Source organism: Crassostrea angulata, chromosome 7 (genome assembly GCF_025612915.1).
Source record: "Crassostrea angulata isolate pt1a10 chromosome 7, ASM2561291v2, whole genome shotgun sequence".
Classification (NCBI taxonomy): domain Eukaryota; kingdom Metazoa; phylum Mollusca; class Bivalvia; order Ostreida; family Ostreidae; genus Magallana; species Magallana angulata.
The window spans coordinates 16,426,947-16,440,760 of NC_069117.1; the positions used below are offsets into that span (position 1 = coordinate 16,426,947).

A 13,814-nucleotide genomic window follows, 5' to 3' on the forward strand; every position below is an offset into this window, starting at 1 on the left:
GTATCAAGGGTCCTACACTGTAACAAAGATGTTCGTTGATCTCATTGAGTGCAACATTGTAATAGGCCTACTGCAGCATTAAAACGACCCATTTTTTTTGGGGGGGGGGGGGGGGCAGTCTTACAATATTTGATCGGTATGTTAATTTCTAATTTCTACAAAACAATTTTTAACACTGTCCAATCATTTTCTATGATAATTCAATGTTAATTTAAAGATCACCCCCCCCCCCCTTTGTTAACTTGAATTGCTTCAAATGTACTTGCTACACCAAGACGTTAACATTGTTTCCCCATCAATAAAAGGGAGTTATATAACAAATTTTCCCCAGCGGCATACAACGTTGTACTAACGTTGAAAAAACGTTGATTATGGTTGACGACGTTGAACAACCATGCAAAAACAACGTTACACGATGTTGGGGGGGGGGGGGGGGCTAGGGAAGTCTTAGACCCCCCCCCCCCACTTTTTTGCAAAGTCTTTTTTTTAAATTAGTCTAGCCCCCAGCCCCGCTTTCAATTTGCCTCTAACGCCACTGCCCTAGACTCCATATTCTATATAATGTATCCTTCGCTACGCCACCATTTTCTCTAGCCAAGGGTTTCCGATACACTACGCTTCTCGAGAAGCGTGATGTACATGCTACGACAATGACTTTTATCATTTAATTGTACAACATAGGAAGCCTGTCTGAAACCGCCATTTCCCCCGGTCCTCTGCCACTTTCCTCCGCCACTTTACCCTTTCGTGTGCAAGACTATGATTTCTATAATGTTTGCATTGGTCACTGTTCATGTGAAAGAATTCCAATACTTTGATCGGTTTTAGTTTCTATCATTTTATCTTTTATACCTTGTTATTACTTGACCGACTGATTTTCTTGGGAAAAAAAATGATTTTCTTCTTATTCAATTTGTAATGTGATATTCTTAAGCAAATTTTGTACTTAATCAAGTGCTGCTATAAATGCCATACCTTCAACAATACTGTGCAGTTTGTACTGTTTTATGTGAACATCATATGGCTTAGGATTCTTATTTTTAAAAATTTTGACCCCTGAATCTGGTGTTATCGTCCGCCTGACGTTGAAGCAAAGTGAGTTAACGTTATATAACGGCACTGCATGTCCCCCTCAATGGTCTCAGACAGTACATATTTAGAACTATGGCGTATATATATGTTCATGCATGTTTGTGTGAATTTTATTTTTCAAAAATTGTGCTTTAACTATATATTTTTTTTTTGCCTCAAGGTTTTTGGCAATTCACAGAAAAAAACCCATAGATATATTGATGTGTTCAAACTAAATTATGATCATTTAGCTTCATATGTGTTCGGCGAGTTTTGTTAAAAACGTATGATAAGATTTGTATAAATTATTCAATTTTATGACAGTGCTACTGCATCATTTACCCCAAACCTTTTCCTTTTTCGTAATGGCCACAAAGCCCCCCCCCCCCCCTCCGCCGCCAAAAAACCCAACAACAACAAACAAAGTGGGTTGTTTTACCTTTCCTTGAGGACAGAATGTTACTTGATTAATAACGTCTTCACCAGTAACCTAGATACATCTTATTTACAATTTCATTCAGACAATATTTGGATCATGCCCACGCCTGTGTCAGCAATAGTGGCAGCTGGTTAAAAGAAAGCCAGCAATTCAAACAAGAAAGATTAAAGCTGCGCATCCACATATCGATGCCTATTTGTATCGGGCCAGCAATGCATTTATAAAACAATCAGGAAAAAATATGTGATGTACCTTTTAAGAAATATAATATACTAGTCATGATCGGCGATACTAATTTATTCAATTCAAGGAAAGGTTTGGGCTCCGTGAACCAAGCGACAAGCACAAACACAAAGGATTACCATCTAACAGACCGCAGTGTAATTTATTACAACTCGGATGTCAATATAATTTCTGGACACTCGACATCTGTCCCATCGATTAATAATTTTACGATCTCCATATAGTTTTGTCTATATTGCAGCACATTTCATTCATATAATACGAGATCACGTGGTTCGGTTCGCCAACAAAAACAGTGTCAACTGCGAGGCGGCCTGATTACATGTTTAAATCTTTTAAGAAACAGTCGATATGAAGTTTGATGATATTCTTAAAGATGTCGGAGAATTCGGGAAATATCAGAAAGTGGTTTATTTCCTTCTGTGCCTTCCATCGTTTGCTACTGGACTTTTCATGATGCATTTGGTGTTTGTAATGGAAACCCCGAATTACAGGTAAATGAAAAATTTCACAAAAATTAAAATAGAATGTAGTTTTATTTTTCTTTCGGTTTTCATACATCAGATGATAATGGTTTTGGAGTTCACAGAAAGCTTCAACAGCAAAATAATACCAAGTTAAATCCACCTAAAGTATTCAAAAGGAGAGGGGGTGGCACATGTGAGGACAATGCCCCACAGGTAATGGTCTGTTTACAAACAAAAAATGGATATCAGATAAGGCTTGCAATGAAAGTAGAATCAATACACGAGCTAGGGCAATGACCAAGCTAGGACCACGCATTGTTTATAGATTTATAGAATGAACCATCATCAAATATCAAACATGCGATTGAAAACAGCTGATAAACAAAGAAATGCACCCTCTTATTAATTAGTTATTTGCCTCTGATCTTTTTATGATAAAAATCTTAAAATGAGGTTGACACGGTTTCCCTTCAGGCAAAGATATAATTAAGACAATGGAGTGTTTCCAAACGCAGTGAAAATTCAGCAATACAGCGAAGAATTTGATGTTACAAAGTAAACAAAATGAAATAGTCACACGAACTTAATTGTGCCATCTATTGTACTTGCATGTTATATTTGCACTAAGATATATCTCTTTCGTGTAGAATTGACGGTTTGAAGTAGCCCTATTCATTTATGCAAAAGAGAGGGAATCGGTAACCTATTTCTATTTAATTCGGATTTTGTATATCAGTCAAAATTAATTATCATATAATTACCATTAATACAATATTTTTGGCAACAGCTACTGTAAACACTCGTGATGTTATAGTCACGCGTGTTGTCTTTGTTTGAACCATGTGCGTTTGTTATTATTATGGTACTATTTTCGTTGTGGATATTCTGTCACAACCACTTGTAAATGAATTAAAAGGGTTCGTTGGCTTATCACGAGTGCAAAATATCTTTAGCCGTATACACGATAAAGTGGATAAATCCAGAGAAAACTGCTCTAGACGAGCAACACATTTAATGTAAGATAATATTGTACCGGGATTTTTTTTAAACCTGGTATTTTTTAAATGCATGCAAATACAATGGTTGTTACCATGACACGTTTAACAATCAGGCACGTAGCATCGTTTTTGAAAGTGGGGGGGGGGGGGGGCAGTTTCATCCAAAAAATCTTGACAAGGAAAAAAAAAGTAAAGGGAAATAACACTTTCCCAAAATCTTCAAAATCCTAATGGGGGGGGGGGGGGGGGGCTGGCGTAGTATATAACTTCAATTTTAATCCTAATTTCCTTATTTTCATATCAATTTTTTACATCTACCAAAAAAAAGTGGGGGGGGGGGGGTAACTCCATGATAATTCAATTTTTTATGTGTAAATTTAAAAAGGTAGTTGCCGCGAGAAAAAGTGGGGAGGGGGGGGAGCAGGCTCCCCTGGCCCCCCTGATGCTACGTGCCTGACAATTATATCTTAGTTCGAAAGGCAATGTCATTTGGTTCTTTAGATATCTTGATTTGAAAACAAATTATAAGTTCTTTTTTTTTATCGTTGAACCTGGAATGTTTTCTTCCTCACATCTGAAGTTGTCAAGAACTACCCCTCTCTCTCTCTCTCTCTCTCTCTCTCTCTCTCTCTCTCAGAACGTGACGACCTGGTGTTTAACTAAATCCTAATTAACCCTATTTGGAGTTTGAACGGGTTAGTTTTTAAGAAAAGAATAAATCACGATTACTGCATTTTTTTTTCAGAGACATATATAACATATATTTGTTTATATATGTCCCTGACTTTTTACAGATGCAAAATTGCAGACTACCCGGATGACACATTTGGTGTTAAGGATCCCGGGCATCAACGCTTGGTTGAAATGACAATCCCTCGAGATTCAATGGGCGATTATGAAAAATGCAGTTTTTATTCCTACCAGACAAATAGAACAATTCTTATGTTCAACAGCTCAGATCTTCAAGAAAATTTCACTATCGGTGTCAACGCAACCCTTCAGAAGTGCTCCGAATGGGTTTACGAAAAGTCGGTGTTTAAAGAAACTTACACCTCCAAGGTATTTTTCAATATTTGGTACACGAGATGGTTTTATTGTCTTTGTATTTGTTCTCATGCATGAGAGCGAAGAATACACAAAATAATAATACAAAACACGCTTTGCAGCACAACCTTGTTTGCGATGACGCCATATTGGTATCACATTCCCGGATGATTTTCTACCTCGGGGTGCTCGTCGGTGACATTGTGTTTGGGTGGTCATCGGATAGGTCGGTTCATGCTGCCATTCTTACAGATACCAAATGTCGGTCAATCTTTTCAAATGGGGACAGTGGTTGAATTATTTTTCTCAAACACACACCTTTCCAGATTTTATGGGGATATAGTTTTCTATTTATTTAAACTTTTACATTCACGCTGAATACATGTATTCAGCAACCAGTTCTCGCAACCTTTACAGTGAATCATTCAAAAAAGAAGAAAATACAAATAAAGATTAATATCTGATAATTATTATATTCTCTTGATTCTCAATTTTTAAGAGTCGGGAGGAAGATAACAGTCTGTGTTGGACTTCTGCTGCTTATTGTTGCCGCGTTTGCTGTCAGTTGGGCCCCAGAAATAATCAGTTTTACCATCCTAGAATTCATTATAGGAGGCACAAACCACGGCTCCTTTCTCTGCACGAATGTTCTTGGTAAGGGCGAGGACTGATTAACGTTCATTTATATGAATATATAATTATAACATATATAGTCTATAAGTTTATAGAGTTGATACATAGTGCAAATGCATACGTTGTAAGTATTAGCCTTCAAGAGAATGCACAAGGAATCAGTGAAACAAAAGCATACTAGCTCGTTAAGTTTGCGTGAAGAGAATACCAAATTCAGATTTTAATTATGTTGTGAAATATTTGTACAATGATACAGTAATCCATTAAATCAGCTGATTGTGATATTCTCGGACATGTTTACGTATCGGATGTAGGTCACGTGCGAAACTAATCATCCCATTGATCCTAGGTATACACGTGCATGTACTCTTATGATTTCTGTCTAATTAACCCACATTTGTTTTGATCTTCAAGGTCAGGAATTGGTTGGCCCGTCCAAGAGGAAGTACACGGGTACAATTCAGCACATGTTCTTTTCCATTGGCTTGGTATATCAAACTATAGTCTATTACTTCTCACGTGACTGGCAGGTCTCGTGCATAGTTCTGGCAGCATCTTGTATCATTTTCATCCCATACTGGTGGTACGTGGGCTATTACTTTTTCAATACATTTTTCGTTCAAGTACAGTTGTTACAAACATTTATTTCCCCTTTTTGAAGTAATCAATTTCGTCTTGATTTTAAAAACTTTTCATGCATGATTCTTTGTCATTGAATTGTAAGGTTGATCCCCGAATCTCCAAGATGGCTGATCAGCCAAGGACGCAACGAAGAGGCCAATGCCATACTCCAGAAGATGGCCAAAGTGAATGGAACTAAAATATCGCCGGATGTCGTGGCGAATCTCACTATCAAGAAAGAGAAGACGGGTAGCTTTAAGGACCTCCTTAAAAGCAAGACAATGTGCCTTAGAGCGGTCATTCTGTGTTTCAACTGGTATATAAATATGTACAACTTTTTCTTAATACTGAACATTAATGATGATAGAAAAAGGTTAAAAACTGCACACAGTTGCAATCTGAACATTTCAAAATTCTGTTCACTAACGATAAAGGTTAAGCACATAAGCAAAAACATACAGTACATATACTCATTGAAAGTAAAACATCCTGCAATTTGAAGGTAGAAGGTGTTCTTTAGGTACCATACATTCTTTGTGATCGTGTTTTTCTGGGCTTTACTTTAGTCCGAGATATATCAGCAATTATTCACTTAATCCACAATTTGTGTGAGACGCATTTTTGCCTTGCTCTCTATCCAGGATGGCAGTTTGTCTGATGTATTATGGGGTTACCTTTAACGCTGGAAACATTGGCGACTTTTACCTGAACTTTTTCTTGATGGGCATTGTGGAATTTCCAGGAATTCTTTCCACTATTCTTTTAATTGATCGGATAGGTAGAAAGAAGATGCATCTAATGTGCATGATGTTAGGGGGCATAGCGTGCCTTTGTACCATATTCACCGTCACCTTCGCCAGAGAGAGTAAGTACCTCAAAGAACCTAGCACTGAAAAACTCCTATTATATACAACAATGAAAATCGATATATAATTGAAATACCAACTAATTGGCAAAAATTGCTAGTTGACTGATTTCACTAATTTATTGTAGCATTGAGACCACTGACCATCGCTCTGGCAGTGATTGGCAAAATGGCTTCCTCCGCCGCCTTTGTGTGCGTCTATATATTCACGGTGGAACTCTTCCCCACTGTCATCAGGAACGTGGCCCTAGGTGGAGGGTCCTGTTTTGCAAGAATAGGGAGCATGATCGCGCCCTATTTTGTAATGCTGGTAAGTTGGCTGTAAAATTAAGCTTGTCCGTTCGCATGTCGGTGCTTTCTCATGAAGGAACAGGTTGATATTTGGCACCATAGGGCATAAGAAAGACGCGAAAAAAACTCTAAAATCTCCCTTTAAAGGGACTTGGACACGATTTGACTTTAATTTTTCAAATTTTATTTTTCCATTTTCAATGTTTATACTAATAAATATAGAAGTTTATAATGCTATGTCAAAATTTGAAAGTCAAATATCAAATTATAAGCAAGATACAGAGTTCACAATTCTTTGTTTTGTAAACAAAGCTCAATATTGTCATTTTTTACATATGTGTTGTATTGGTGTAAGTTTCAATCAAATGTATCTTTCTTTTGTTGATAATAGTATTTATGAAGATAATGAATTAGTTTAAATTGTTTTTACGTGTCATTTTGTCTAAGAAATGGTAATGTTCTACATTACATTTTTTGTAAACACCTATAAGACTCGAGCTTTGTTTACATTACAACCAATTTTTACCTCTGTATCTCGCTTGTAACTTGACTTTAACATTCAATATTTTGGTCAATCATTTAAAATGCACCAGTTAACCATTTTATACATAAAAAATAAAAATAAAAATTTTGATCTTAAATCGTGTCCAAGTCCCTTTAACAAAAGACATTTTTTTATCGCAGGGTATGTCGATCGGAGGAGCTATCGGGGAAGCCTTGCCTCTGGTCATTTTTGGTGCAACCTCCGTTATTGCCGGTCTTATGTGCCTTTATTTACCGGAAACGCTGAACCAGAGGCTTCCGGAAACCATTGAGGATGGAATCAACTTTGGAAGGTACCTGGAAATCACGGAAAATATAAACACACTCTCTCTCTCTCTCTCTCTCTCTCTCTCTGAACAACATTTTCATATCGGGTGTTTTCTTCCCTAAAACAGAGTTAAAAAGACAATGGTCGTTGAAAGAAACGGAGTTGACGAGACACAGAAAAACCTGGTCGGTGACACAATAGACAACGACGAACTCTAGGATCCTGTCGACGATGTTACCAAAGATTAAATGTCCACATGCCTGTGTTCAGTCTGCTTCTGAAAAATGTCGTCTATTGGAAACGTAAGCTGTACATGTATATATTGATTTGCAAAATGTATACATCACTTACGGCTTTGCAACAATTTTTTACAAAGCGCGTACATGTATATAGATACTCTATGCTATCTCTATACACTATATGAGGTTTCAATCTATTTGTACTTTATGATTTATAATTTGATATGAATTTTTAAAATGGGAGTTTTATCCGTCATTTTTGCTGCAGACGAAAACATAATGTGTGGGTTTTTTTACACATTGCGTTGCGACAATGTGTCTTCTTTGCAAATGCAAGTTGTATGATTAATTGTTATATACCGTATACAACTATTTTTTATTAGAATTAATGTGCATATTGTACATACAATTATTTGTATTTTATGATTTGTATTAATTTTGTGATTTATAAAACCTAATACAGAAGAGAGTTCTGTCATTATTTGTCTTGAACAATTAAGGAAGGCATGGTTTGCGCATCTTTTGGTGGGATCACTGATACCATGAACTTTTGCAACAACTTGAATTCTGTTTCATATTCTGGCCCAGAAAATTTTGCTACCTAAATGTTACAATGTTCTGTAAACATCTCTCTCCAACTCTATCTACCTCTCTCAGCCCCAACTTTTGGGGCACCGTTTCGAAAGCAAGGTCCAGTACCTTGGATATAAAAATGATTAAAAGCATTAATTTGCTGAAGAAAAAAATCTTTGAACCGATTCTTGATATGTAAAATTTATTTCAGTCATATGTATCAAAATTGATTCGTAATATGATCACAGACAAAGACAGTTGAAAATGTAAATATTGCGGAAACATTATATAAATAGTGCCTGTTTGGGAGGATAACAGTTGAAATTGACACCCCGAGAAAACCATTGTCAACCGACGCGAAGCGGAGGTTGACAATGGTTTTCGAGGGGTGTTAATTTCAACTGTTATCCTCCCAAACAGGCACTATTTATTTTATTATACTGAATGTCTTTATTTTAGAGAAATTTTTAGTGCTTTTGTATGGAAATGACGTGAATTCTACGGCGAACCGTACGCGCACAATTTACGCGCATGTAACAATTCGTTGTGTCACCCGTTGCCAAGTGTGTTGCTAACGCTATGGGTAATAGAACGGATTATCACCTGCGTCTAAACCAATCAGATTTCAGTATTTAACATGAAAGTATAATAATGAACATTGACGTACAACTATCAAGGTCCAAAGTTAAAATATAAACTTCTAGAGTATTTTGATGTTTTGAAATACAAAAGAATATACGTGTATATTAACAGATCGTTTCATCAGCTATTACCAGTTTGCACTACAATTGTCAAGTCAAATAAAACTTCTGAGCACATGTAAATGCATTAATTGGTAGTTCTTGGTATATACTTACTTATTCTCACGTAGTGTATCAAATGAAAAAAAATCTGTTTGATCGAAAACAAAAAATTATTGTTTAATTGAAAAATTATGTTGAACGATTACAACAATTTTTATAAATGTGGTTAGTGTTTCTGTTGTCCTACATGTACATCACAGCTGTCTCTCTCTCTCTCTCTATTGCTGTAGTTGGAATCACCATTAAGTCCTTTAGATAGCAGATAAGATAGTCAACTATTCGCTTCTGATCCATAAATGTGACCTAGAATTGACCACTATGAAATCTAGTAAGTTTTTTCAAACAAAGAAACGTGACATGTCTATATTATTTCCCTATTTGATTTTGGCATCCTAATGTTTTTTCAGGTGTTCTCGCCTTGGCGATTTTCTTAACCACCTTAATTGAAGGTATTTTTTGTCTGAAAAAATATATACTTTTGTTTACTGGGTCTCAGTGTAACGTGGTCTGTTCGAGTCCGTTAAGAGCATTTCTGTGTATATTTCCTCTGATATACACTGTAGGTTCTCTGGCGGCTGTGTCATGTTTTAACTGTCCGGACAGAGTTGCTTACCCTCGGGATTGCCCGTTTATTACAAGATGCGGGGACCACGAGGTATGTTGTTGGATATATATGGTATATTCACACAAATAACAGGTTTTTTTTGTTAAATCCACACATTCCGTCTAAATTGGTTTGTACAAAGCTATATATAGCTCCATACAAATGTCTCGGCCGTGGAAATGAACATATTCACTATCAAGCATGTCATTCAATGACGTAATACGAACATTTTTAATCTACATGTACTTCATGCGTGGTTATATCAGAAAATCGTCTTTTATACTACATGCTAGTAATTATAGGAACTGGGTTACTGCACGCAACGTAGTGCATTTGCAAGTCATCGCCCTGACCCAGGGGCCATAAAACTTCAATAGAGGAACTCACATTCGATGCCTCACTTTTATAAAAGGTTTATAAAGTGGGAAAGTGAGAATGGAATCAAAAGTTTACTGGCCTCGGCGCCTGGTTCAGACTTCATCAGAGCTTTGTAAATAGCAGCATTTAATAATAATTTTATAGGAACGGGATAAATATATCAGTAACTTTATATTTATATTTTCATTGTCTTTGTCTGTGATAACAATACGAATTGATTTTGTAATATATATGGTCCAACACAGTTCACCAATGATTATTTTGATGTTGAATCGTACAATTGCTGAAAAATTTTACTAATTAACGTACCGGTAATAAGGAAATATTCCTTGAAAATTATGAGGCGATCAAATACGATTGCGCGTGATCAAATCTATCATAAAGCCTTTCAGGTACTACATTGGGTTTGATTAGCCCCGACCGTATTTGATCACCTCGTAATACTCAAAGTATGATTCCTTAAAATTATAGAGCATAACTGTATTACGTTGTAGTTATCAAATACATTTTTCTTTTAATTTCAGGTGTGTTTCGTCGACCAGTTTGTCTCCCCAGACGGGAACATCTTCTTTAGAAGTGGCTGCAGATCAAAAGCCGTAAGATTTTTACAAACTTCAATCCATAAAACCCGCCCTGATCCGTGGAAACATGGGTCCATGGGCCTGATAAGTTAACCTGAATGTAATAAATCCTAGTGTGTTTGGTTGGTTATGTAACCGTGGGTTTCTCCTCGAAAAAACCCCACACACAGCCATTTATTTACTTCTCACCTTAATCACTTGCACACAACCTTTCATTCTATCACTAGCAATATTGTTAATGGAAATATTTATAATAAAAGAACTTACTTTCTAAGGTCACTCTTTGATTGCTAGAATTGAAATAAATTATATAAAAAACAAACTGAACTCTCTAGGAATTTGACCCTAGAATAACCAATAGAAATCCAGAATTCTTGTTATGACCAATAGACTGTCACTGACCTCTAAACTAGTTCTTATGTAAAACTGGTCCTAATGAATATTAAAAATAAGCCAAAAAAGATAACTCTAATGAAAAATTAGTAAGTTCATGCTTAGTGAAATTAGTAGTATGTAAATGTACTAGCTAGCTACATGGATAATGTATAGTTTAACGTTGAAATTGTTTTATTTATTTCCAGCTATTTACCTGATATTAAAAAAAATTATTTCTTAATTTATTTATTTACAGTTGATAACCATTAAAATAACACATTATCACAATTACTTTTCATGGATAGTAAGATTTATGTTAAGGTGGCAGATTATTTTTTATGGGGGAGAGAGGTGTTGTATTCTATGATCAATATAGCCATGCACCTTGAGATAATCAATTTTACGATATTGAAAATTCAAACTTAGGAATCATGGATTTCATTTCATTTTACCCATAACATGAACCCTTTTGGGGTATGGATTTGACATTTACAATACTAGTACATGTCACATAACCCTGCTAATATGAAACATCGGGTCAAGATGGGCATGGAAGTTTAACAAGAAACTGATATTACTTAATTACGACGCACGATGAAAGACAAAAAAAGGAGTCCGCAATAAGCGACTCTGGTGACCAAAAATACAGCTAGAAACTCTGCATCATTTAGATGTGCGGACTAGGGGGTAGGCGGGATATCTCCCCCGAGAAGAGACAAGTGGGGGTGGGCGGCGAGATCAAAGTCTGCGAGAACTGCTGCTCCTCGGACCACTGCAACTACGGCGGCTGTGGACAGGATTGTGAGTAGGCAACCAAATATTAATATTAATTAACTTAATAAGTCCAATGAACCTTTGTATCTTTGAGCAAAGACTAATGGAGAGAAATCTGTGCACTTTGTTTCAGCTCTTCCTCCTCCCAGTAAAAGGGGTCCCATATGCTACAACTGTTTCCAACAGCAGACCGAGGCTGGCTGTAACAGGATCACGGTGTGTCCAGAGGATTGCGTAAGAACGATTTCTCTACAATATCGAACTATGATAATACCTCTATAAACCAGCCTATATGTAGCATGATAGTTTTTTCTGAATTACCCCACAGGAATGCCATATCATGCGGGCCCCTGACGCCAACTATGATTTAGCCTACACAACGGGATGTGTCCGTAAATCGGTATGTATATGTATTTTATCTCAAAATAAGGGGCCATCGTAAACGTGTTGTATGTAAGAGTCTGCACTCAGGGCGAGCGATCCCAACACTAGATTAACTGCAGATCGGATCTACTACCGCTTCAGACTTGTCATGCGAGCCATTTGGGATCATCATCCGGGTCATCTTCGGGACCAACCTCGGGATCAACAGCGGGTCCTCCTGTGTCTGTGGTAGGGAGGAGAATGATCGAGAACAACTACAACCTGGCCCCTAGAGCTGCCGAGAAGCGCGCCGGGTTCTGTTTCACCTGCTGTCCAAAGGACCTCTGTAACCGGAACTGCTCAATGGCCCATGCGCACGCAGCATCAACCACACCCCCACCGACAACAACCTCCACTTTGACAACAACAACTAGTACTACAACCGTTCCAACAACAACAACAACAACAACAACAAAAACCACAACAACACCAACAACAACAGCTAGTACCACAACCGTAACCACCACAACAACGACTTCTCCAACGACGACAACAACCTTACCCACGACGTCAACAACCTTACCCACGACAACAACTTTACCGACGACGACAACAACATTGCCAACTACCACAACAGCACTGAGTGAGTACCCGTACTTCTTCAAAATGAAACTTTTTCACGTTTCATTTCGATAATCATGTGATTATAACCACTTGATACACATTGCATAATCACAATATTAGATATTCAGTAGTATTTTGTGATTTTTTATGAACAAAATTGCAACTGTTCATTGTTTTGAAGTAAAATGAAATGCTCTGCTATGACAGAATGTCCTTCCGATTTCAAGAGGTACTTGAATCACTGCTACTATTTCTCTACGGATATCAAGTACTGGGGAGAAGCCGGACAACTGTGTAAACTAAAGGGAGGATATTTGGCAAAGATTGACGACCAGTTGGAAGAAGATTTCATCGTCAGCGTCATCCAACCTTTGGTCCACAATGGCCAAATACCAGGCGAGTCAATATTTTTGCATTTATCATTGGATTCGTCCGGCTGCCCAAAATTCTAAAATATTCAATCTGAATCAATGGTCTTCAGATAATAAACATTATCTTCCTTATGGAGAGATATTATTAGGTTTTCCCTAATATAATCCGCAGTACTAGTTTATATGCGTTTTGAGATTTCGTCGTTATGTTTCAAATTTTTAATATAACTGTCATCACTATGTGCATACGTCATAGTTATTGGTCTTTCAGGATATGTATGGGGATATTACATCGGGGCCCATTTAGTTCAGGGGGTGTGGCAGTGGTCGGACGGGGTGCCCCTCAACTACACCAACTGGGGGACAAATGAGCCCGACCACCCCGGAGAGCAGAACTTCGGCTTCGTCTTCCTACCGGGACACTATGTTGGAGATTACAAATGGGGCAGTCACAAGGACATGCAGGGAACATCGCGGTTTATATGCGAAAAAGATCTCATCTAATAAACTTACTAGGTCAATATTGTTTGTTTTACGTCAGTGTTACGTGAGGTCAATGTTTGTAAAAGTCGTGCGCGGGGCAATGAACTTTGCCAGCAAGACTACAAATCCCTACACTAGCTTTAACCTTTCAGTGCTCAGAGAT

The 13,814-nt window shown here is 37.3% G+C and overlaps 2 protein-coding genes across 3 annotated transcripts; both read left to right on the forward strand.

Moving 5' to 3' along the window:
• Positions 1-1,842: 1,842 nt before the first annotated feature.
• LOC128191579 (organic cation transporter protein-like) lies at positions 1,843-8,189 on the forward strand. The gene is made up of 10 exons (XM_052863710.1): positions 1,843-2,247; positions 4,013-4,277; positions 4,385-4,488; positions 4,762-4,916; positions 5,310-5,478; positions 5,620-5,832; positions 6,158-6,381; positions 6,510-6,691; positions 7,357-7,508; positions 7,611-8,189. Exons 1-10 carry the CDS (start codon positions 2,105-2,107, stop codon positions 7,699-7,701), a joined length of 1,698 nt encoding a protein of 565 aa, XP_052719670.1. The 5' UTR covers positions 1,843-2,104; the 3' UTR covers positions 7,702-8,189.
• Positions 8,190-9,314: 1,125 nt separating this feature from the next.
• LOC128191581 (spore coat protein SP96-like) lies at positions 9,315-13,691 on the forward strand. Of its 2 annotated transcripts, none has more exons than XM_052863711.1 (10): positions 9,315-9,426; positions 9,506-9,547; positions 9,662-9,753; positions 10,605-10,676; positions 11,708-11,837; positions 11,944-12,044; positions 12,139-12,210; positions 12,303-12,816; positions 13,005-13,193; positions 13,440-13,691. In XM_052863711.1, exons 1-10 carry the CDS (start codon positions 9,417-9,419, stop codon positions 13,670-13,672), a joined length of 1,455 nt encoding a protein of 484 aa, XP_052719671.1. In that variant the 5' UTR covers positions 9,315-9,416; the 3' UTR covers positions 13,673-13,691. The 2 variants fall into 2 exon arrangements, with proteins under 2 accessions (XP_052719671.1, XP_052719672.1); XM_052863712.1 differs by having other exon boundaries at positions 12,336-12,816.
• Positions 13,692-13,814: the final 123 nt, after the last annotated feature.

Bases quoted from the DNA above. Each gene is read 5' to 3' on its own strand.
- LOC128191579 (XM_052863710.1), top strand. From the start codon at position 2,105: ATGAAGTTTGATGATATTCTTAAAGATGTCGGAGAATTCGGGAAATAT. The intron at 4,489-4,761 runs GTCGGTTCATGC...TCAATTTTTAAG, and splicing joins TTTGGGTGGTCATCGGATAG to AGTCGGGAGGAAGATAACAG. The intron at 7,509-7,610 runs GTACCTGGAAAT...TCCCTAAAACAG, and splicing joins GATGGAATCAACTTTGGAAG to AGTTAAAAAGACAATGGTCG.
- LOC128191581 (XM_052863711.1), top strand. The intron at 9,548-9,661 runs GTATTTTTTGTC...TATACACTGTAG, and splicing joins CTTAACCACCTTAATTGAAG to GTTCTCTGGCGGCTGTGTCA. The intron at 12,211-12,302 runs GTATGTATATGT...TCCCAACACTAG, and splicing joins CGGGATGTGTCCGTAAATCG to ATTAACTGCAGATCGGATCT.